At 40.2% G+C, this 24319-nt stretch overlaps 1 protein-coding gene across 1 annotated transcript in view; it reads right to left on the bottom strand.

Annotated features, from left to right (window-relative positions):
- ADAMTSL1 (ADAMTS like 1) overlaps positions 1–24319 on the bottom strand; it is a 4128157-nt gene that overhangs the window by 145548 nt on the left and 3958290 nt on the right. The window contains exon 27 of the mRNA XM_044061207.1: positions 14612–14721. Within this exon, the coding sequence (XP_043917142.1) occupies positions 14612–14721 (110 nt within the window). The remainder of the gene's footprint in view (positions 1–14611; positions 14722–24319) is intronic.

The following is a 24319-nucleotide window of genomic DNA, read 5'->3' as shown; positions in this document are numbered from 1 at the left end:
TAGGAGTCACACATTGGGCCACCTATACATTACAATTTACAGGTGGTCATGTTTTTGTGCCATCCATTTTACTGTGTGTGCAGGAGGAGAGGTGTCAGTCCATAGGGGCCTACACTGTCAGAGTATGTGCTATACATTCCCTCTTTGCCAAGGCGTAGGCATATTGGGCACGCCTCCATCTGCCTACTGGGGCTGGCACAGTGTGTTCATGGTCTGAATCCCTCTGTGCCTGTAATGGCCTTGGCAATTGCGGTGGGCTATGAGGGCCTTCACCATAATGTCCCTGCTGCAGCTGCTTCCTCAGGATCATATTATGTAGCATGGCACATACTATGATGATGTGGGCACACGTGCCTGGAGAGTACTGCAAGGCTCCACCAGATGTATCCAAGCACCGGAACCGTGATTTCAGCATCCCAAACACACGCTCTATGATGATTCTGGTTTGTGCGTGTGCCTCATTATGGCGTTCTTGCATGGGTGTGTGTGCATTTCTGATGGGAGTCATCATCCACGGCTCCAGTGCATAGCCAGCATCCCCCACGAGATGGCCATGTGGGATGTCCCCCCCTGACAAATACCTGATACAGCTGTGAGGCATGCCAGATATGGGAGTCATGGTAGCTTCCAGGGCTGCCAGCACACACATCCATGATAATGCCCTGGGCATTGCACACGACCTGGCAGTTGATGGAGTGGAATCCCTTGCAGTTTATGTAGTGCCTACCCTGCTCACCGGGTGGTGACTTGATTTGTGTGTGCGTGCAGTCTATCGCACCCAGTACCTCTGGGTATTGTGCCACATGGTGGAAGTAGCGCATATTGCTGGCCAACTCCTCCTGAGTTCTGGGGAAGTATATCTGCTCATTGGCATGTGGTAACATGGCATCTAGGAACTGGTGTAGTACCCTGGATGCTGATGCCTGTGAGATACCCATTATATCTCCAGTTGGCCTTTGAAAGGTACCTGTAGCCAGTATTCGCAGGCTTACACATACCTTCGTGTCCACTGGTACGGGTTCCCCTCTGTTGTTTCTGGTTCTCAGGTGTGGCCGGCACAGCTCCACTATTTGCTGTAAGATGTCCCTGTCCACCCTGTAATGCTCTACTATCTCCAGGTCATGTAGCCCCTGGTAGGTTACCCTTGGTCTGAACACTCTCCTTCTCCTCCGAGGCCTGCGGTGGTTGTCGGCATCATCCTCCACAACACCGTCAGTCTCTAACACATGCTGATGAATCACAGCTATGGCAGCTCCCAACATGTACATTTTAAAAGTTCCCCGTGTGTTTACACCTATGGTGCGGTGTTTGGGAATACACAGGTGTGTGTTGGGTGCTTTCACACTTTATACTATTGTGCTGTGAACACCGATGATGTCATAGGGTGTGTATATACGATTGTAGCTACAGGTTATCTTATGTGTTTTACTGCCGGAACTACTATTGTGGTGCCTTTGGTGTTGAATTACATTTGCCTGCCGTGGATTACCTCTTGACCTTCCCTTTACATTTCTGCGAGTTGCACCTACCATTTTCTGGCGTGCATCCTGCAGCCTACTTTCATTTGTACTTTCCTGGACCTGGCGTATCTTGCGTTATGTGTGCTACTGCCGGTCTGCTGTCTGTTTGCTTTGCTCTGCTGTGTCAGGTCTGCTATCTTTGCAATCCAATACCTCCCCTCCTTTCTTTGCATTCAAATGCCTCCCCTATCCTGTTTTGCAGGTTTCTGCAAGCGGACTTGTCTGCTGCCGTCGATTGGCCTTCGTGGGCTGATTGGTGTTGATTGCTCATTAGTACTCCAATTACCCTACTTCCGCATTTCCTTCTTTTCTTCCCCTGACCTTCCTGTTTCTGCTATTGTTTGCGGCGCGTGCGTCCGATTACTGGGTTTCTGGCACGTTTTCATCCTCGTACACATGCGCTTTTGGCCACCATGTGTGCTCTCAGCTAAACGATTCCTCCCCACCACTGTCCTGCAGCTTTGCTTAGCAACGGACAGGCCAGATTTGCAATGCTCCAATGTGCTTAGTGTACGGTGGCACACCCCTCTGCTGATGTCATGTATCTCCTCTGAGCCACTCCTCGGTGTTATACTGCTGCGCCGTATGGTACAACCTTCATCCGGCGGGACATTTGTGATTCAGTATTATCTGCCTCATTTGATGGCATTGACTACTAATTCATAGTTACTGCTCCGAACACTATCGCAAGCCCTTAGCAACCCTTGCACCTTGGTTGTGGTGTTCCATGCCTACCATTGTGTATTATGCTGTAAACCTGATTTCTATTACGTTGCGATTTTATGACATTTTTATATTATTTCTTTATGTTACAGCTTCTGCACACATGCCCTGCGGTTGTGCTGTGCGTTACTGTGGACATGACATTAAATGTTGTTATTTACGTGTTGTGCATCTTTTCTTATGCCATTGGCTGTGTATTTCGCCATTGGCATATGTTAACGTTGTGATACCTGGGTCTGGCCCTCTTCCATAGCTCCGATGTTCTGTTTGGGAAAATGTAAACCGTGTTTTTTGGTTTACATTTCTGTGGGCTTACGCTACGCCTGCACCACTTCATGAATCGCTATATGCCTTCATTTGCATGGTGCGACACTGCACATGAGGTGATTAGCATACCTATGCTGGGGGCTGCGCAGATCTGGCGTACGCCGGTAGTGCACGTGGAACTGGATCGTACCTGAATCGCTCGGCGGCCATATTTGGCGTTATAACGCCTACGCTATGCATGCGCCTGGCGCAAGCTTCATGAATCCCGGGGTTAGTTTTTATTATAGTTAGAGCACTTTAAATGTTTTTCTAGGCTCATTGAGATGTTGCACTGATTGGTCAATGAAATGTATTTGACCTTTGTATGTATCTGGAGCATTTCTCCCCGGGCCTCCGCTGAAAACAGGCTCTGTGGAACCTAGTCGGACTTTCCCGGTCAACAAATGATATATAAAAAAAAAAAAAAAAAAAAAATGTATTTAACCCAGCTGATAATTGTTTGTAGTGTTCTGATGAAGTCTACTCATTGTAGATGAAAGCGCATGCTTTAGTTAATTAAAAAACACAATTCTTCTTCAACTTCTTCTTCTTAAACTGCTGCAAATGTACTGAATAATGGAGCACTACAGCGCTCATGCTTTAGTTAAAAAATAATCTTTTGTTTAAACTGTTGCAAAATGCTTTAGACCATACAGAGTGCTACAGCATTCCGGTTTAACACCAAATGCAATGCTGGCTTTTAAAAGCTGGTACTGCATTAAAGAAAGATCCGATTGGCTGACCATGTCCCCCAAGACTTTGTGCCCTGCCCTAGCTACACTTACTGGTATGGGGAAATAAATCAAGTATGTGTTATAAAGATTTTACTAAAAAAATGGAAAAAAATTAATACTAAGAACTCATTGGAAACTGGCCACCCATCCTTAAACCTGTCTCCATCTATGATTCATACTTTACAGTTATATTAGTCAATATGTTCAAAATAATATGATTTGTATGGAATTACTGAAGCACTCTGAAGTAGTTACTTTCATTACAAAGAAAACATCTGCAAATCTGAAAATTTAAAGAAGTTAATGAAGCAGTAAAGTTAGATTTTTACTAGTGTGCCTCATGTTTTTTTTAATATGTACATTTACTTGTATAGCTATATATATATATATATATATATATATATATATATATATATATATATATATATATATACACACACACACACACATTGACACATATATATATATAGCATATATATATATATATATAGCAGTAGCATATATATATATAGTGCCCAGCTTGAGGAGTCGACAGGTGCTGACACTATTTATCGACAGTTCATTGGCCGACAAGCAGATTTTGCCCTCCCAATGTTGTGCTGTAATTCCCTGAGTTGATATATATAGTTAGTGGGAGCACAGGCCCTCATTATTGGGGTGAAGTGAAGCCCCCACATACAATGCTTGCTCCACTCAAAATGAACTGCTTCCATCAAATGAGGTTCCATCATATGGTCTGTCTAATTCTCATCTCTAGGTAGCCCCATATATATATATATATATATATATATATATATATATATATATATATATATATATATATATATGTATATACACACATGTAAAAAATTGTCCTCAGCTATCCACTGCATTTCATCCACCACATCCAAAAATCCAATGCAATCTCAAACAAATATTGGTAGCATTCTGTTTCCTATTAGTACACACCACATATGCACCCATATGTATGTTACTATGTATATATGCACACACAGACACACACACACACACACACACACACATGTGTGCAGTAAGACACAAAGGGTTGTCCTTGGTATAAATATTACTGAACAGCCGTTAGTTCTGTGAGGCACAATTATGTTAAAAGTGTTGCTGTGTCAGTACACTCTTCATTTTCCACACTACGCAGAGACACAGATACAGGTACCTTTCTGTATATCCATACTACAAAGAGACACAGATACAGGTACCTTTCTGTATATCCATACTATGCAAAGCCACAAATACAGGTACCTTTCTGTATATCCATACTACGCAAAGACACAGATACAGGTACCTTTCTGTATATCCATACTATGCAGAGACACAGATACAGGTACCTTTCTGTATAAAATGAAATATTCTAGGAAAACACTCACAACTGGGTTGAGGGACTGCAACTTAATCCTAAATGAATGAAAAACTTTTTCACCAAGCAAAATCCATTACTGTCACTAATACACTCTACATAAATAACACTGATTATAAGATTGTGGTGCTGCGGTAGCATTGTCACCTCACAATAAGACACTGACCGGTTCAACTCTCAGGCCAGAGCGCCTTCAAGTGGAAGACATAATGCGGAATGGGCGCATCTTTGTTGAAGGTTGTGCTGCTAGGGCTACAACTCAGCACATAAAATCAACTGTTAATCATTAGCGGACCGGAGTCTGCTGTGGCTAATTCCCCTAACCGAAAAAGCCAAAGAAAACAACAACACTACAAATATCTTTGTCTCACAACAGACAATAAATAAACTTTTTTTTCACAACACACCAACAAATAGTAAAAGACATAAATAAGAAATTAGGAACTCTAAATTGTCTAAACAAATGCTAAAATGTAGTTTGCTCCTTCCATTTTCTAAAGATCCCAGTTCCAGTTGTTTTATCTCTGCTACTATATTCACTACTTTTAGTAAAGTTGGTCTAGACTCCATTTTCTAGTAATTGCTTTTTTGGCAGCCACCATAATTAGACTCAGCAAGGCTTTACTTCTAGGCAATTCCGATTCTGTAGCATAACTCAAAAAAAAATCATCTCCCCAGTCAGTCCAATGTGTTCACCCAGCATTTCCAACAGAGTGGTATTTAGGGAATCCCAAAAGTCTGCCACCTCATCACACTTCCAAAATATATGTTCCCAGCTACCTCTTCTTCCCCGTCACACCTCCAACATTTGCTAGCTACCTGAGGAAAAAATATTTGCAGTCTACTTGGGTATAAAAATATCTATGTAAACACTTCCAGGCAAAGATCCTACATCTTGTACACTTTGTTGCATATTTGGGAGGTATACATATATCTCCCCCTTGCCTCTTTCTGAATTGTTTATCCAGTCTCTTTTCCCAATCCTTTCTAAGCTCCTCTGATTGATTCTTATAACTACCATGCAATATTTTATATGTTTTATTAATTATTCCTTTTTTAACAGCAGCTTCTGTTCTAGATGCTATTAAAACTCTACCAGTGCTGGTCTTTCATTTAGAGCCCCCTCCCTTGTTTCTTTCTTTTTGCCTATACTCTGATATCAATCCTTTATAGGGAAGGCAATCTCTAACATGCAATCCAAATAAATTCTTATCCTCTTCCCATTCTATTACATATCCATTTCTAGTTATTTGCTTCCAATACCTTGGCTCCTTTCACACTTTTTTCCAATAAATTCCAGCCCCCTCTTGCCTATTATCTGTATCCCTGACCACAGTCATCCCTAATGGCAAAATCTCTTTTCTCCATTCATGTGCTGGTTTGACTCTAAGAACACTCCCTGCTATTTTATGAATATAATACTCTGTATGATTTTGGTTGCTCTCCTTAAGAGTCTGCATCCAAAATCCCAAGCTCTCCTTAGTTCTTGAGCTTCCTCCCTGTGGTCAGCATCATTCTTTTCCACTTTTAATTAGTTTTCTGCCTGTGCTATGTATAAGAGCCTTAACTGTGTTGTTCTAACATAAACCCTCAAATTAGGTAATACTAGTCCACCTTGTTCTGCTGGTAGAATCAGCTTACCCCACTTGACCCTTGCTGTCTTCCCTTCCCAGATAAAATCCTTCAACTCTTTTTTAATTGCTATGCACAACTTATCATGCTAATAAAAGTATGCCTGACCTGTGTATAAGACTAAAGGGACTAAAAACATTTTAATGTTTTGTATCTTAGTATCCATATCCATATAACGAAACTTCAAGTTTCTCAATTTTTGTATTATCTTTTGTTTAGTTGCTTCTCACATATCCTTAGCTGCCACCACACAGTAATTTCTAATCCATACTCCTAAATACTTCATTTTATCATGTCCCTATAAATATGGATATCGTTGGACCAATTCATGTGTGGGTACATAATTTACTGCTATTGTCTTTGCTTTACCTTCATTACTTTTGTATCCCAAGAAGATCTGAAAGTGTCTTAAAATGTTCCACAACACTGTAATGCCCTTTCTGTTTTGTCATGTATGTACTAATATCATCTGCAAATAGAGAGCCAGCTTTTCCTCTGATTATCATACCACTATATCCTTTGAATTTGAGTCCCTTATTTTCTTTGCCAATGGTTCTAAATATAATGCAAACAACAAAGGGGAAAGCGGACAACCCTGCCTGCTTCCACTACTCAAGCAGAAATTATCGGAGAGGACCCCACCCAGTTTAATTTGCGCTTCTGATCCCTCATATATTCTTTTAATCAACCTTATAATTGTAGTCTACTCTGTCAAATGTTTTCTCTGCATCAAGATCCCCCAGTAAAAGTGACATTTTCTTACATTCTCCTTCCCTCTGGATCATCATTGTTCTGTTAATATTGTCAAATGTTTGTCTCCCCTCCACAAAACCACACTGATCCATATCTATCAATTTTGGCATCACTTTTGCCATTATTTTAGCCATTATAAACATGAACACTTTATAATCATGGTTTAGTATTGAAATGGGCCTGTACGGGGTTGATCCATGGATCTTACTCCTCTTTAGGTATTACCCTTGGCTCATCGCCTTCTTCTCTTCCAGGATGCTGGAACTTCTCCTCCTCTTAAAATACTGTTAAACAAAACCTTCCAGATCTTTATCATTTTTTCCCTCCTAACTTCCAAACTTCCAGAGGAATATCAAGTATTCCTGGGGACCTTCCTGTAGATTGGTTATACATAGCCATTTTATCTCATCCCTTCCTGTCCTAACTGTTAGTAATTGAGCGTCGTCTTCCTTTAACTTTGACATATTTAATTCTTGCATTATCATTTCCATTTGTACCTTTTCTTGAATTCCATATTCTCTGCTTTATACAAATTTTCATAAAATTTCCAAACTATATTTCTAATACTTCTACAGGGTCTCTTGTTATCTTCCTTGTTATAGGCTCCCTAAGCTTGGTGACTGCCCTTTCCACTTTTTGTTTCCTGAATTGTTGTGCTAGAAGTGTTTGTGCTCTAGAATTATTATCAAAAAACAGTTGCTTAACAGCAATCTTTCTAAACTCATGCATATTATCGAGGTAATCCATTATTTTCTGTTTAGCATTCTGCAGTTGTTCCTTTTCTTGATCTGAGAGATTCCCCCTATTTTGCAATACTTTTGTACAAAAACATATAAATATAAAAAACATTTGTCAATCCCTCTAAATAATTCTTGTTATTGCTTAACCATATCTCCCTTTCTTTTACTTCCAGCCTAGTTTTAAACTCCACTTTAATTTTATCCCACTCCGTAGCTATGCTTTCAGAAGACAAACCTGTCTTCTCTAGTAGCTCCTGAATTAATTCCATAACCCACTCCTTAAATTCCTCTCTTTTCAACCGGTAGGTGGGGAAGTGCCAGTGTCTCATTTTCATTTCATTACCTTGTGTTTTTACTTTAATTATTGGCTTATTGATCTTAGTTATTAAAGTGCATTTCAAGACCTTCAATTAAATGCACATGTTCCTGTGAGATATAAAATCTAGCTAGCCTAGCCCAGATCTTGTATCTCTGTGAGTAATATGTAAGGGCGGCTCTTACCTGAGCATCTGAGATGTCAGGGGGGCAGCACTCTGCTGGGATAGATATTTGCCCTTTTGGTGGGGAAGGGGGGGAGAAGTTTGCACTGAACCTGTCAGCTAGGATGTTGCAATGTCTGTGGGTTTGGTGTATTTTTTGTCATTTTGGACTAATTCTGAGCATATCTGGGAATTCCCACCCAGGTTCCTAACATAACTAAAGAAAGCCTTGTGATTATCCTTATGTCCTGAGCAATTTTTCTCTCTGCTGGCCTTTGTGACAATTTTATGAGTGCCCGAGTTTTTTGCTAATACTGATCAGAGATGCTCTCCTTTGGGATTTTGCTCTATCATATAGTAGCTTCCTCCTTCTATTGTATAGTTTGTTTATGGCTGGGGTCCACCAGACAGGACGCCTAACTTTGGAGGATTGGGTCTTGGTTTTATTTGGGATTAAAAACAATGTTTTGTGCTTGAGCTGAAGTCTCGCCAAACCAAAATAATTGAAAACAAAAAGAAGAAAAGGATTGGCCAGGACAGTTATGAAGTTTTTCTTCTTTATTAAAACCACACGAATCCAATAATGGTAAGCTTTCGGTTCTCCAACCCTTCATCAGACAATTGAAACAATCTGGAGGTCTTTACAATTTAAATCATGAAGCAAAACTAATCAAAATCAGTAATATTACCCGCCATTTTTGTATAAGTAGGTTTTAAAGGTACCATTTCATTTAAACCTGGATACCTATGTGCAGATAATGTTATGATCCATTTTGATTCAAGTGTTTTGCAGTAGTAACCTAATATCAATTCTTAACACCTAAATTCACGCTCACTATGGTTTTGAATGTGTATGCATGTGTTGGATTGTCCATCAAAATGTCTATAGAGCATTGTGTTGGTCTCCATTCCTAATGGAAGAGTGATGTTGGTAATATCCTGACCTTTAACACATGTTGTTGGTCATCCCAACATGTTGGACATTGTGTGCACTCGCCAAATATATCACATTAGATGTCCTGCAAGTAGCTCTTGCTTTGAAAATGGAAAAGACTGGACCATTTATTGGATGTCTATAATGGGGGTTCTTATTTATACTACTGCAAGCCCTTTTACACATACCGCAAGGGACTGGTTCCTATCTTATTCAACAAGGGTCTCTGTCCAGAACCAAACTTTTCACCACACAACATATCCTTAAGGTTTTGTTTCGCTTCATAGCCAAACGTAGGTGTCACACCTATCAGATTCTGCAATCTGACATCACTAATATATTCCAATTTTACATACTATATTCTGTATATCATTTTATATTACTACTATAGTGAAATATGTAACCTATTGTATCAGATCTCTTGGTTTTTGGATGTGTTTCCCTTCAGTTCTATTAATTGTCTCAACCATGGTTTGTATTATTAGCTCTCTTTTGTGTACTCAAATCTACCACCCTATTAACCATATCTGGTATTATAACCTCTGACCAAAATGTTCTTAACCCCTCAACTTCTCTGTCAAATTCTTCATCATCCATACATAGCCTGGATGTTCTACAAACTTGGTTTGTAAAATGTTCGAAAACATATAGCGGGATGCATGCTGTCATAGGATAATAAATGGTTCTTCCAGCAATCTTTCCCATATACACTGGAAGTAAACCTCTTCACATGTACATTTTATCCTTACATCCAAAAAAAAATCTATCTGTTCACCCTGAATGAGTAAGGTAAATCTAAAGAAGGTTGTTGTAGCGCAAGATATTCTGGGTAAGAACTTGTATAACTCATCTGTCAGTGTCTCTGCCAAACATAAAAACATCGGCCCACAAACGCGTGTAGGTCTTCTAAATGCTGTGTCCATTCCTTTGTTAAAAATGTTCTCTTTCTCCCAAAATAGAGTACCAAATTAGTTGGCACAGGGGCAGCCTTATATACCCCCTGTGCCTGTCTATATGCCTGTTTGCCCCCTATGAAAACGTTGTTCTCAAGGACTAAGGACAATAGTCTGCATATCAACTTAACCTTGCTATCTTCCTCACCCATGTCTTTCAAAACATGCCCTACTGCTCTTATACCATAGCTGTTACTAATGACCGTGAAAAGATTTTGCACATCTAATGTGACCAAAATGGTATTATTGTGTATTTGTTTTTGCTGAAAATCACTCACAACTTGTAAAAAGCCCTTTGAATCTTTTAATATTGTACTTACTTTCTCCACATAAGGTTTTAAAGTGCATTCAAGCCAATTGATAATATTTCAGTGACCCACCCCGTCCATACCTGGCTCAAAGGGTGGGTCACTGAGTGACTTGTGAATCTTGGTAATGTTTCTTTGAAAATGGGGTTGTGGCCTTGGCTACCAACAAAAGCTTTAACAAATCATCATCTATCATCATTTCAAAATTTTAACCTACTTTTTAACTCCTTATGTACACCTTCTATTACTCTATTAATAACAGTTGGATTGATGGTTTTATTTGGGATTGCATGATCCATGCATTCCTGAAGGTGTTCATAGAATGCGTTAATAAAGGATTCTGTGGTCTGGACCGTATTTTCCATTGAGGTCTCGGCTTTGAAGGATTCCACCTCAAGTTTTGGAGGAGTGTGAAATTTGGTTTCTTAGAGAAGCTTCTTTCACTGTGGTTTTCTGGGCAGGGCTGGGGTCAGATGTGAATATTCAGTGAAATTAGTTTATGGTCTGATTCACCAGTGAGGATACACTTGGTCTGGAGCATAGAGTCCCCATGCTGGTGATGATCAGGTCCAGTATGTTTTCCCCTTGTGGAGTGGCGAACAAGTTGTTCCAGAGATGCTATTTGAGTTTATAAATTTGTGAACCTTTAAGCCAGGGTGCTGGAGCCAGGAGTAATGCTCCCAGTCTATGTTAGGGTAGTTGAAGTCGCCCAATATAATGGTGTTTGGAGAGACCTTCATATTTTCCAGTTTTCTCAGGAAGGCTGAGTGGGGTTCCTGGGTTTGGGAGGGTGGTTTGTAGCAGGCTATAAACTGGAAGGCAGTTTTACCCACTGTTAGTTGCACATGGATAGTCTCTGATGCTTCGTGCTGTGCCACGAACCTGGAGGTGTGGGTATCTTTGACGAATATTGATACTCCCCCTCCATTTGAGGTTCGGTCCAAGTTTTGGGGCCGAAAAATATGGTATGAGGTATAACCTGGTAGTGCTGGGGTGCTCTCGGGAGCCTTGAACCAGGTTTCTGTTACTGCACAGATATCGATGTTCTCCATGCTAAGGGGAGTTTCGAGTGCATGCATCTTGAGGTTTAGACTTCTGGGGTTGAATAGCATTACTCTTAGTTTATTATCCCTTGTGATACCTATGGAGGTGGGTTTGTCTTTTGAGCCTTGCCTAAAAAAGGCACTATGGGGGTGGCAAGAGCCTTTGCCAATAACCGAAAGCCCAGGGGTGACAGATGCAAGCCGTCCCTAGCGAAGCATCGTGGCTTGTCGAGCATGTCATCCCAGGCAGACAGGCATTGGATCCCCTTTGAATGACACCAATACTTAAGCCAATTGTTGAAATTGATCATCTTGTCTTCATATTATGGCATTATTCTAGGTGGGGGTAAGATGCTACTCAAGGTCAGGGTCATACCGGCCTGGGTTACATGCTCAGAGAGCTCCTCCATGTCTCTTTTCATGTAGTCCAGGGAGGTACATCTCAGGTCATTCACACCAGCATGGACAATGACTGAGTCATATTTGTACTTGCCTTGGAGTGACCTGAGTGCTTGTGTTATGTGGCGGATCCTAGCGCCCGACAGGCAGCTCACCGTGACCTTCTCCTTGTTCAGCCTGGCGAGCGGGACGTCAGTGTGCCTGACGATAGAGTCACCTATTACAAGTGTATCAGGTGTGTTGTTTAGCCTTAAGGGCTGTGACTGTTCGGCACACTGGCTTTGTGAGCTATGTGTTGCACGTGTTTTGTATCTTCTATTATTATCTTTTTTCCTCTTCTATCGCTATTCAAGCTCCTCTTACAATTAATATAAGTACTCCTCTTTTACTTTGCCCCAAATATTAAACCAACATTATCTTCTTTTGATGTTAGAATGCATATAATTTCTACATTATTTGTTGCTGTTTTTTTATATGTACCTTAATATATGCAGGCCTTCTTTAAAAGTGGGCAGTGCACAGCAGTTCAACCTGAACAACAAAATGTAAATACATAAATACAATTATTAAATAATTAGGGCAAAGTACAGAAGTTCTTTTGAATGTGCAGAGACAATGACTAAGTCCAATTCATGTTTGCCTATAGTGAGTGACTGAAGAAGCCATGTGATGTCAAGATCCTGTCTGTGCAGAGGCAAGTAACTGCTACCCTGTACTTGTCCAGTCTTGTGAGCATGGTGGCACTGTGTCTGACAATGCAATCACCAACTGTTAGATCATTTCTGCTTATATTCTCCAATTGTGGATGTGGATGGCTTACGGCCACACGATGGTGGCTCTTTTATATGTGAGAGACTGAGTATGCTGAGGCTTAATCCTACTAGAGCTAAGAGTCTATATGGATATACGAATCTTATCTAATCTAGATCTCTCTCTCGCTCTCTCTCTCTCTGTATATATATATATATATATATATATATATATATATATATACACATGTACATATAAAATGCTGAGTGCAGACAAGCTGGAAAAAAAAAAGGACCGAAAACACAGGAGAAGAATGTTTTTGTGTCTTTCGGCTTTTCCCAGTTAGGGGTCGCCACAGCGGAACTCCGGTCCGCTAATGATTGGCAGTTGATTTTTACATACCAGCTTGCCAGGCCTGACGCACAACCTTCAACGAAGGTACGCCCATTCACGCATGTCTCCACGCAGAAGACGCTCTAGCTGAGAATCGAACCGGACAGCGTCTTACTGTGAGGCGACAACTCTACCGCAGTACCACCACCGCGGGAACTGAATCTTGAAAATCACTCTTTTTCTTCAAACTTATTTTTGCAGGGGGGACAAGCCCCTCACACCACCCAAACTTATAAATACCAACTCTGACAGTGCCAGATTTTGAAGACAAGGGAATATTTTGAGAAATTTTATCTTGGACTTAGTATATATAAGTCCATTCTTTTGGCGATTCAGTCTCCATATTTCAGGATTCGCTCTAACACGTCCCAACATTTCAAATGGTTACCTATATGCTTATGGGTCTACTTCTATTCTACTAAAACACATTTTTTGAAGAGCAGAAATGCGAACTTATTTCACTGAAAGTGCACTTTCAGGAACAATGTTTCACCGAACCAGAAATAAAAAGCAAAAAACACTGAAACATGCTATCTGGTAATTCCAACTTAAATCACAATTTTTATTGGTTTTGAAGTTTGTCTGTTCACCTCATAGCACATGCTTTGCACAAAAGAGAGAGAGCATTAACATTTTATATTGTCTCCTACTACCAGAGGTTTGTTTCTGTTTATATGCTGGCCTGCGATATGCTGGTGAATACAAGGAACATTTAGCCAAGGATCACAGCTGTCCTGCCTTTTACTTATGTTATGCAGGTAGAAGGCTTAAGCCACTGATTTTGCTCTTCCTCCATGAAATGTATAATCATCTTGTGAAATTACATTCAGTATGTATGATCTCAAAAGCATGGTTGGGCCTGTCTACTTGGTAGCTGAATCTAGAGTTAGCACAAATGCTATCCATTTTGATAAGAAAGAAATCAAAAGACATGTCTCACAAAAGTTCCATCACTCACAAGAACACAAGACAAAGTTTGTAATCAGTTTTACTTCTAATATGGTCATGGACAGGGAACTTCTAAGAATCATGTTTGTCACTTAATTTTTATTTTGCTGTTCTTACGAGAACAACCTTGTTTTTTCTGCATATGCCAGTGACTGAAAAAAATGAATTCCAAGGGTAGAAAACTGGAACATGTTCAAAAGTCTCTTTTCTCACAATGTGTATTGATTTGATTTTTAAAAAAGGCAGTTTGTTTGAAAGTGTGATGCTTTCAGAATGGTGCTTGGTTGCAAATCTCAGTAGAACTAGCCAGTTGTGAACACCTATTAGGAAATTGCATTGACATCGGTCACTGAAATGACACAGTGAGTAAGTGAGTATATTTTGGAATGGTTTGCACACATGCAAACTGCATAATCACTAGACTTGCAATTGGTTGCACTATGTTAATTGATTACATCTTGGATGTTAAACAGACTCGCACAACAGAATGCCACACAAGCAAACACACTGCAACAGTTACATTAGTAGCTTATACAATTTATGAGATAATGGCTTTTATTGGGTAGACGTGGCAGTAAATTTTGGCTTTTGAAAACAAACAGGTATCTATGTCCTTTGTTACAGTACCTTGGTAGACTGCTGCAGTGCTCTGAAGATAATACAGTCCCATTCTTTGCCTGGCAGAAGACCTGTCGTTGTTGTGTAGCCAGTCTTGGTCCTATACACTGTCCAATGCACTTGCAAATCACAACAGAGAACATAAAATTAGTTGAAGCCATTTAGCAAACATTATTAGCCTCAACCATGCAACTGCTATGCATTCCAGGTAAACACATTGTGAATGACACACAAAACCAATACATCAGAGAAAAAAAATTGAAATTTAGAACTGTCCTTACTGCAGGAAGCTCATTTATACTGGATTTATTATCCTATCAGATACATTTTGGAAAGAAAAAAAAACACTAAAACCAAAGCAAAAAGTTGACTCGTGTCAGTATTATAGTATAACTGCATATGTGACCACACTGACCATAATTCTGAGTTACTATTACACCATTACACTGTTAACAGAGGACGAAGGTCAGTGAAACAGTATAAAGTCAGAAGCTTCTGAGAGTTATTTATCATTGCTACTTTGAACTATCCTGCAGAGTAAAGTATTAAGCCCAATGTTTTTGAGTAAATTGTTACAGAAGTTTAAATGAATTGTATGAAATATAATAATTTATCAATGAATTTTAATTATGCTTATAACACATGCTGGAAAAAGACTGAGATAACTAAATAAAATAATGAATAAAGAAAACGTGAGAGATTTAACTTCATGGGGCTTACGACGTAGTCTGGAAACCATTTTGCTACAGTCAGGCACACTGAAATATTGAACAACTAAAGATATGAAAAACAACCAACAAAGTTATTGATAAATAAGTAAGGGATATGATACCATAGAAAACAACATACATAACAGTTATTCTAATAAGTAATTCTTCTGTAAGAAAATAAGATGAGGAACAAAATGAAAGTTGCCGGGTAAAGCACTCCGTAATATTCACAGTCAATCCAAAGGCATAAAAACAAGAGTGCACCAATGGCTGAATTACCTCAAAAGTATTCACGAACAACCACAGCTGGTTTACCGTTTATTGAAGAGAATAAAAGCAGGATCCACGTCCAACAATGACGCTTCTTCAGACTTCAAAAAATACCCAAAAACTACACTCCTTATATACAGCTTAATTGATATACTTAAACAAGTTAATTGCAAGCAATTAAGGTAATTGAAATTAATCAAAGCTGAACTAAAAGCATGTCCTACTAAAAACATGTAGTGCAACAGGAATATGTAAAAACATCATTTAAAAACTAACATATAAAATAATATTTGCATCTTCACATGAATAAAATACATATAATGCTTATAAATATGAATAGAAGTTAATGTTTTAAGGATCGTGCTGCCAAATGTGGCTTCAATGTGATTTTATCATTCAATCCATAAATATGTGCTTGCAACCTCACCACCCATCTATTTTCTATCTCTTCTAACTTGTTTTTAAAGTTACCTAATCTATGTGTTCGTTTTCTAATACTTTGAACCTGAAGGAATGTCTAAGTCCACTATCAAGTATGTGTTGAGCCAGAGCGTTGTTGGTATTTTCTTTGTGTATAGCATAAATATGCTCTCTAATTCGCTCTCTCAATGTCCTGTTAGTTTTGCCTACGTAAAACTTAAAACATTCTTGACACTGAGCTAAATAGACTACGTCAGTAGTCCTACAATCAGCATATCCTTTGAACTTATAGACATGCCCAGTAATGGGATGTTTGAAAGTCTGATCATCATCTATATATTGGCATTGGTTGCATGAACGGCAGGGAAATGTGCCTATTCTGTTGGACCTGTTAGACTCGTCTACAGTGTTGTCATAACATAAGATCCTGTTAAGAGATTTCATATTCCTATATGATATATTAGGTTGATCACTCACTAGCCGTCTAACATGATCATCATACATAAGCAACTTCCAATTGTCGCTAATGATACGCTTAATGTGACTGTTCCTATTGGTGAAGGAAATGGTGAGCCTATTCTTGGCCGCTCTGGTTGTGATCTGCTTAGTATGTGGCGAGGAAGAAGAAAAATCATGGTCCACCCTGTTGAAAAATGGGGTTCCTTTACCCTTTCTATGTTGGTCACTCATTGATATGGCTCCCTGTACCTCTGCTGTCTTGTACCCTCTAGATATGAAGTTATTAGCCAGATTAACTGTATGTTGTCTATAAACGTCATCCTGTGTGGTTAATCTAGACAATCTCAGTGCTTGATTATCAACTACATTGGAATACACATGACGAGGATGCATGTTGGTCCGATGTAATAAATTGTTCCTCCAGCATGATTTTCTAAACAGTTCAGTGTTGATACCTGTACTTGTCTTAGTTAACCTCACATCTAGAAATTCAATTGTGTTGCTAGAATGTGTGCTTTCAAACCCAAGAAAATTTGTCGTACCATTAATATAGTGGATAAATTCTTGTAATCTTTCTTCCGTTCCTCTCCACACCAAGAACACATCATCCACAAAACGACTATAAAATCTGAGATGTTCCGAGTAGTCTGGGTTCCACAGAACATATGTGCCTTCCCAATATGCCAACACCAGGTTGGCATATGAGTTGGCACAAGGGGTCCCCATTGCTACCCCCTTCCTTTGTAGGTAATATGCTCTATCATATAACAGTACATTATTCTCTAGAATAAGTTCTAATAATAATGTCCATCTAATTATCAAATTGTTGGTCACATTTTTATCTAATAAAAATAATCTAACATATTCAATTCCTGTCTTGTTGGGTATGGAGGTAAACAGGGATCTGACATCTAGTGTGACAAAAACATTTTATCCAAGTATAGATATATATAATACTACCAAAGATGAGAAGGAAGCCATCATAAGCTTACAGGACAATGTGGACATTGTAATTAGACAGGCAGATAAAGGGGGAGCCATCATGGTGATGGACAAGGAGATGTATAATGACAAAATAGAGTATATGTTATCAGACAGTGAGACGTACCAAACATTGAATGGTAGTTCTCTCAATATGTTAATTAAGAATGTGTATGGACATTTATATGATTTATTATTGAGCAATGTTATCAATGTTGAGCTATACAAGTATTTTATAGTGGAAAATCCATTGGTTCCCACCTTTAGGGGACTTCCAAAGGGACACAAGAATTTAATGGATCCCCCATTGAGACCAATTGTTTCAAGTAAGGGATGGCTAACCGAACCATTATCAATATACTTGGATACAATGTTCAAACCTGTTGTCAATGAAACACAACATATATTGAGGGACACACAACATTTCCTTGAAAGTTTGGCTAGTTTTAATAAATTAGAACCCATTGATAAGAACGATCTTTTGTCTTTTTTACATATTCCTGTTGCACTACATGTTTTTAGTAGGACATGCTTTTAGTTCAGCTTTGATTAATTTTAATTACCTTAATTGCTTGCAATTAACTTGTTTAAGTATATCAATTAAGCTGTATATAAGGAGTGTAGTTTTTGGGTATTTTTTGAAGTCTGAAGAAGCGTCATTGTTGGACGTGAAAGCGCTCACTTTACTTTTGGATCCTGCTTTTATTCTCTTCAATAAACGGTAAACCAGCTGTGGTTGTTCGTGAATACTTTTGAGGTAATTCAGCCATTGGTGTACTCTTGTTTTTATGCCTTAAGAAAATAAGATGAATGACAGAAAGCGAGAGAGCGAGACTAGGCATCAGGAAAGATCATGGAAAATTGAGACAGGTCATTCTAGCATCAAAAGGTACCACTTAACTCATGTATAAAAATTTGCAACAAAAACTTCTTGCTGTCTATATTATTTGTTTCTATCTGACTGCCTGTCTTTATATATATATATATATATATATATATATATATATATATATATATATATATATATATGTATGTATGTATAGGTATATACTAGGCTAATGACCACCAGTGCCTTTAAAAGCCTAGCCATGCAACTGAACCCAATTGTGTCCTTATGTACCACAGGTGTTTATTAGGAGGGGGTATATTAATTAGGAAGTTCTGAGACATCATGTGCATATGTATGTGTGTGTGTGTGTGTGTGTGTGTGTGTGTGTGTGTGTGTGTGTGTGTGTGTGTGTGTGTGTGTGTGTGTGTGGTGGGGTTGGGAGTATTTTAGTCTGGCATTACTGTCTGCCTCTGTTTATCAAAAACACAGGGCAGAGACCTGTGATAAATTTCTGATTTCCCATCCATTGGTCAAGTTTATGCTCAAATAGGGTTAGGGATAGACTCTGTTTCACATAGATGAGTATCCTGTCCCAGAGCATGGGGATCATAGGTAGGTACTAGGCTATCGGCCCAAGGGCCTAAGTAAGCCTAGCCAACATGGTTCCCTGGCTTATGCCACCCAGGAAAATTATTTTCCTGTGCTCCTGTCGAGCAGAGCCACAGAAGTGATCCCCGGGGTGTATTTCCTACTTCCCATCCACTTATCAGGATTTTTCTTGAAGAGTGCTAATGAGGAACTTTGCTTGACATTGATGGGTAGCTTGTTCCAGAGTATGGGAAGTCTCTGGGACAGGAATCTATCCCTCCAGCATGTCCCGTTTATTGTGGTGACAAGGTTTAGGTCCCTAGAGCATGTAGCTCGGAGGGACTGGGATTTCTTTAGGTGTAGCATGTCCAACAGCTCTGGGTTTGACATAGCTTTATATGTTAGGCAGAGATCACCTCAGAGTAAGTGATATGCTATGGAGTAAAGCTGGAGTTTTTTGTGACGGCCAGTGTAGGGCATCTGTTTACTTCTGTGGCCTTTCCAGCTGTTGCAGATGTATTGTGAGGTCCAGTCCAAAAGGGGGTCTATATCACTAGATTGAATGGTGAAAATGCCGAACGGTGATAATATCGAAAGTTCACGAGAACGAACTTGTGTTTTTGGGGTCGCAGTTCACTGGGGATTGGGCTATTTGCCCTTTCCTCACTGTAGTGCGACCTTGGAGTTGGAATATATATTTAGTGGGGGGTGTGGGGGGCACAGCCCCCCCACAATAGCAAGTTCATTGTTGTGAACATCATTCTGATGAATGAAGTCGCATCTGGAAAAAAAAAGTGGTTGGTTCAAGATAATGCAGTTTTTTTTGGCTGTTTACTTTTTTTGTTTTTTTTCGCTTGTCTACTTTTTTTTGTTGAATACAAAAGGATATACACAAGAGGTTTCTCTACTCTGCTTATATATATTTGAAGATTTATTGGTTTTATTCGCTTTTCATCTTGTTTCGTTAACATTCGATATTTTCACCGTTTGGCATTTTCACCATTCCATATGGTGATATAGACCCCCAAAAGGGGCGTTGTACTCTATAATGGGTCTAATGAGTGTCAAGTAGAGTGGAACAATGACCTCTTTTTTTCTAAATGAGAACCCTTTTGTGATGAGGTGCGCTATGTAGAAGGATTTCCTGACTACTGTGGCAATGTGATTATCAAAGGAGAGACTACTGTCCACCTGGGTCCCCAGGTCACTTATCACACATTTGGTGTTAAGTAGACTGATGCCTATGTGGTAGTTCATGGGTACAGAGTTTTTACCAAAGGGGATGACAATGCACTTTTTGGCATTGAGCTTGAGGCCATGGCTCTGACAGCAGGCAACTGTCTCAGTGAGGCCCTTCTGTAGGATGTCCACATAATTTAGGGACTCAACTATGGCTCCTAGTTTGCAGTCATCTGTGAACTTCATTAGCCAAAGGCCTTCTGTGTTAGTCTGTACTTCAGAGAAGTAGATACCAAACAGGAGAGGTCCCAGGACTGAACCCTGTGGTACTCTACTTGTCACTGATTTGAAGTCAGATTTGGAGTCTGCAACTTTTACAGTGTAGGTTCTGTAAGTGAGCCAGCTGGCAACCCATCTTGTGACATAGGGATTTATACCTAGTTTAGTGAGTTTAGTTATAACTCCAGAATGGGGGATGGTGTCGAAAGCCTTGACGAGGTTAAGCTAGGCTGTGTGAACCACCTTACCCACGTCTACAGCTTTGGTGACTGCCTCAAAGAATTTAATCAGGTTCAGGAGGCATGATCTGCCTTTCACAAACCTGAACTGGATGGGGTCCAGAGTTTGGAGGTTACCAATGTCTTTGTTTATGAGTTCCATGATGATACGTTCCATGGCCTTACAGACCAGGCTCATCAGGCTAATAGGGCGATAGTTCCCGGGCTCAGTGGTGGCTCCCCCTTTGTAGAGTGGATAACTGTTGCTGCATGCCATTCAATGGGCACAAAGCATGACGTGAGACTATGATTGAACATGGTGCTTAAGTGGGGAGCCAGTTCGTTCTGAAGTTCATGTAAAACGCAGCCTGGGATGTTGTCCATTTCCATGGATGCTGTGTTTTTGGCTTTAGAGAGTGCAGCTTTCACCTGCGTAGTTGTGATTACAGGGACTCTGCATTCTTCCTGTATAGATATGGGCCCTTTAGGGGGTGAGAGGGGGGCTAAAGTTAGCACTGAACCTATCTACCAGGACGTTGGCAATATCAGTTGGTTCTGTAATTTTCATGCTATTGTGCTGTAACTCAGAGCAGATCTGGGTGTTGCCATTGAGATTCTTGACATAGCTATAGAATGCTTTGTGGTTGTCCCTAGAATCAGTGGCTTTGGAGGATCTTATAAGGGATCTGAGCTTCATACTGAGCCTGACCAGGGAACTCCTCAACTCATGCGATTTTACTCTCTTTTGTAACAGTTTCTTCCTTCTGTTTTAGAGATTGTTTATGGCAGAGGGCCACCAGACTGGCTTCCTTTTTTGGAGGATAGCATCTTGGTTCTGTTTGGGATAGCATGATCCATGCAGTCGTGTAAGGCTTACAGAGTGCATCTGTGTAGGTTTCAGCAGTCGTAACTGTATTGCCCATCTGCATGGGTGTCATGAAGTTTGCCACTTGTGTCTTAAGAAGCATGAAGTTGGCTTTGGAGAAATTTTTTACCATGATTTCCTTAATGGGGGGTGGGGCGGGATGTGGATATCTAGGGTGATTAGCTTATGGTCGGATCTGACCAATGAGGAGTTGACTTCAGGTGTGGAACACCAGTCACTCATGTTGGTAATGACTAGGTCTAGGATATTGTTGCCCCTGGTGGGGGTGTGGATAAGTTGATCTAGGGCATTGGAATTTATGAATTCCAGAAAGCGTTGAGCGAAGGAGTTGGTATATGAGTAGTTTTCCCAGTTATTGGTGGGGTAGTTGAAATTGCACATTATCAGGGAGTTTGGTTGAACACTAATATTTTCAAGTATATCAAGAAAAGAGGAGTGGGAATCCTGGGCATGGTGGGTGATCTGTAGCAAGCTACAATTTGGATTGCAGTTTTGTCCAGAGTTAGTTGCATTTGTATAACTTTGGATGCATTATGCTGAGCAACTAACCTGGCGGTGTGGATATCATTAATGAATATGGACACACCTCCACCTTTGGTGTTTCGGTCCAGGTTAGGTGGCCGAAAAGTGTGGTATTGGTTATAGCCTGGTAATGCAGGGGTGCTCTCTGCAGCCTTGAACCAGGTCTCAATCACTGTACAGATATCGATGTTCTCCATTTTAAGGAGTGCCTTGAGGGAGTGCATTTTGAGATTTAGACTTCTAGCACTGAGTAGCATTACCCTCAGATTTTGCTTGCCTGTTCCTGTTACGGTGGTGAATTTGTCATTTGAACCTTGCCTAAAAAAGGCACTATAGGGGCAGCAAGAGCCTTAGCCAGTATCCGGAATCCCAGGGGTGACAGGTGCAGGCCATCTCTGGCAAAGCATCGTGGTCTATCGACCATGTCGTCCCAGGCAGACAGCTACTGGATCCCCTTAGAATGACACCAGATTCTTAGCCAATTGTTGAAGTCAATAATTTGGTGCGGTGTCCCATCCACTTGTCCAGGTTCCTCTTCAACAGTGTCATAGAGGTGCTCTGTTTCACATGAATTGGTAGCCTGTTCCAAAGATGTGTCAGTTGTTGCGAGATAAATCTGTCCCTCCAGCATGTCCTATTTAGTCCCAGGCCACATTTAAGTCCCTGGAATGGGTACCCATAGACCCATTTGATTTACAGATATGCAGTAAGTTCATTAGGTTTGGGTCTTGGGTTTCTCTGTAGGCCAGGCATAAATCTCAATTTAGATGTCTATACAATATGGACTATAGTGACAGGAACTTCTATTATTCTGTGTAAGGCACATGCTGGAGGCCCTTGATCTTCTTTGTTATAAACCACTGAGGTCTCTCTAATTGCTGCAGGTGCTTAGTATGGTACATACCAAATGGGGGGTTATACTCAATTCCGGGCCACTTAAGAGTCGAGTACAGGGGATTATACCTTATTTTGCTCTCAAGGCAATACCTTTGCTAATCAAGTCAGCTGTGTGGAATTCTTTCCTTACAATGGTAGACATGTGGTGATTGAAGTTAAGGTTGCAGTCAACCTGTGATCCCAGGTCCCTTACCACTTCATTGGTACATAGGGTATTGTTGTTGATTTGATAGTGTGTGGGGACATTGTTTGTGCCAAAGAGAATGATGATGCATTTCTTTACATTCAGTTTGAGACCATGACTAATACACCAGTTGTTGGCCTGTGTGAGACCCTCTTTGTCTTTATTTATGAGTTCCATAATAATACATTCCATGGCATTACAGATAAGGCTGGTCAGGCTTATAGATCTATAATTCCCCTGGTCTATTGCTAGAGCACCTTTGTGGATAGGATTAACTGTAGCTGTTGTCCATTCAGCAGGAACAAAGCCTAGTATTTGGCTATGATTGAAAAGGGTACTTAGTGGTGATGATAGTTCATGTTTTAGACTGTTTAGAAGGGTCTATGTCAGATAATCGAATTTTTAGAAGTTCGAACACCATATGGTCGAGACCATATGTTTGATCTCTTAAAAGTTCAAAAAAAACAAAAACAGAAAAAACCTACCTGAAAGTTTAAGCAAGGGGGCAAGCCACCCTGCACCCCCCACACCCCTCACTCTTTAAATATACCAACTCTGAGATTGCACTACAGTGCAGACAATTGAAAACTTTCATTGCCGGAATGTACAGGGACCTCTGTTGAAACGTTCAAACTTTTAAAAGTTCAATCATATGGTGTTGACCATATGATTGAACGTTTAAAAGTTCGACAACGTGATAGGAACACTGTTTAAAAGACAGCCTGGGATGTCATCTGGTCCCATAGAGGCCATATTCTTTGCCTTGGACAGGGCTTTGAGGACCCGTTCTTCAGATATGTAAGGTAGGGGGGTTTGGGGGAGGGTGTGTTGTAAATTAGGATAGAATAAGGGAGTGAAACTTTCACCAAAGCTATCCCCTAGCAGGTTCGCTATCTCTGTGGGGTCAGTGTGTGTGATACCATTGGCCACCAGTTCACTACTAGATACTAGTGATATAGAGAGTGACCTATAGTTTTCTAAGATATGATATGGGACTTTGTCTATGGTGATTTGCACATGGATAATTTCTTGGCATCATCCTGTTTAACCAACACAGATTTATGCTTGTTGCTGATATAGCGCGAGACTCCACCACCTTTTGTCCTGTGTGAGCAGCTGATCATCTAAATATGTTGAAGGCACTGAAGCCTTGCACTGCTGGAGTACTTTCCATGGATTTAAGCACAGATGTCTATACTCTCCAAAGTGAGAAGAGCTTGTAGGGTGTTGAGTTTCTTGTTCAGGCTCCAAGCATTAAGCAGTTAACACCTTTAGGTTTCTTTGTGTTTTATTTG

Source organism: Protopterus annectens, chromosome 2.part0, assembly GCF_019279795.1.
Source record: "Protopterus annectens isolate FY-2018-M chromosome 2.part0, PAN1.0, whole genome shotgun sequence".
Classification (NCBI taxonomy): domain Eukaryota; kingdom Metazoa; phylum Chordata; order Ceratodontiformes; family Protopteridae; genus Protopterus; species Protopterus annectens.
Note: the sequence above shows the minus strand (reverse complement) of the source record. Positions and strands in the feature narration are given on the sequence as shown.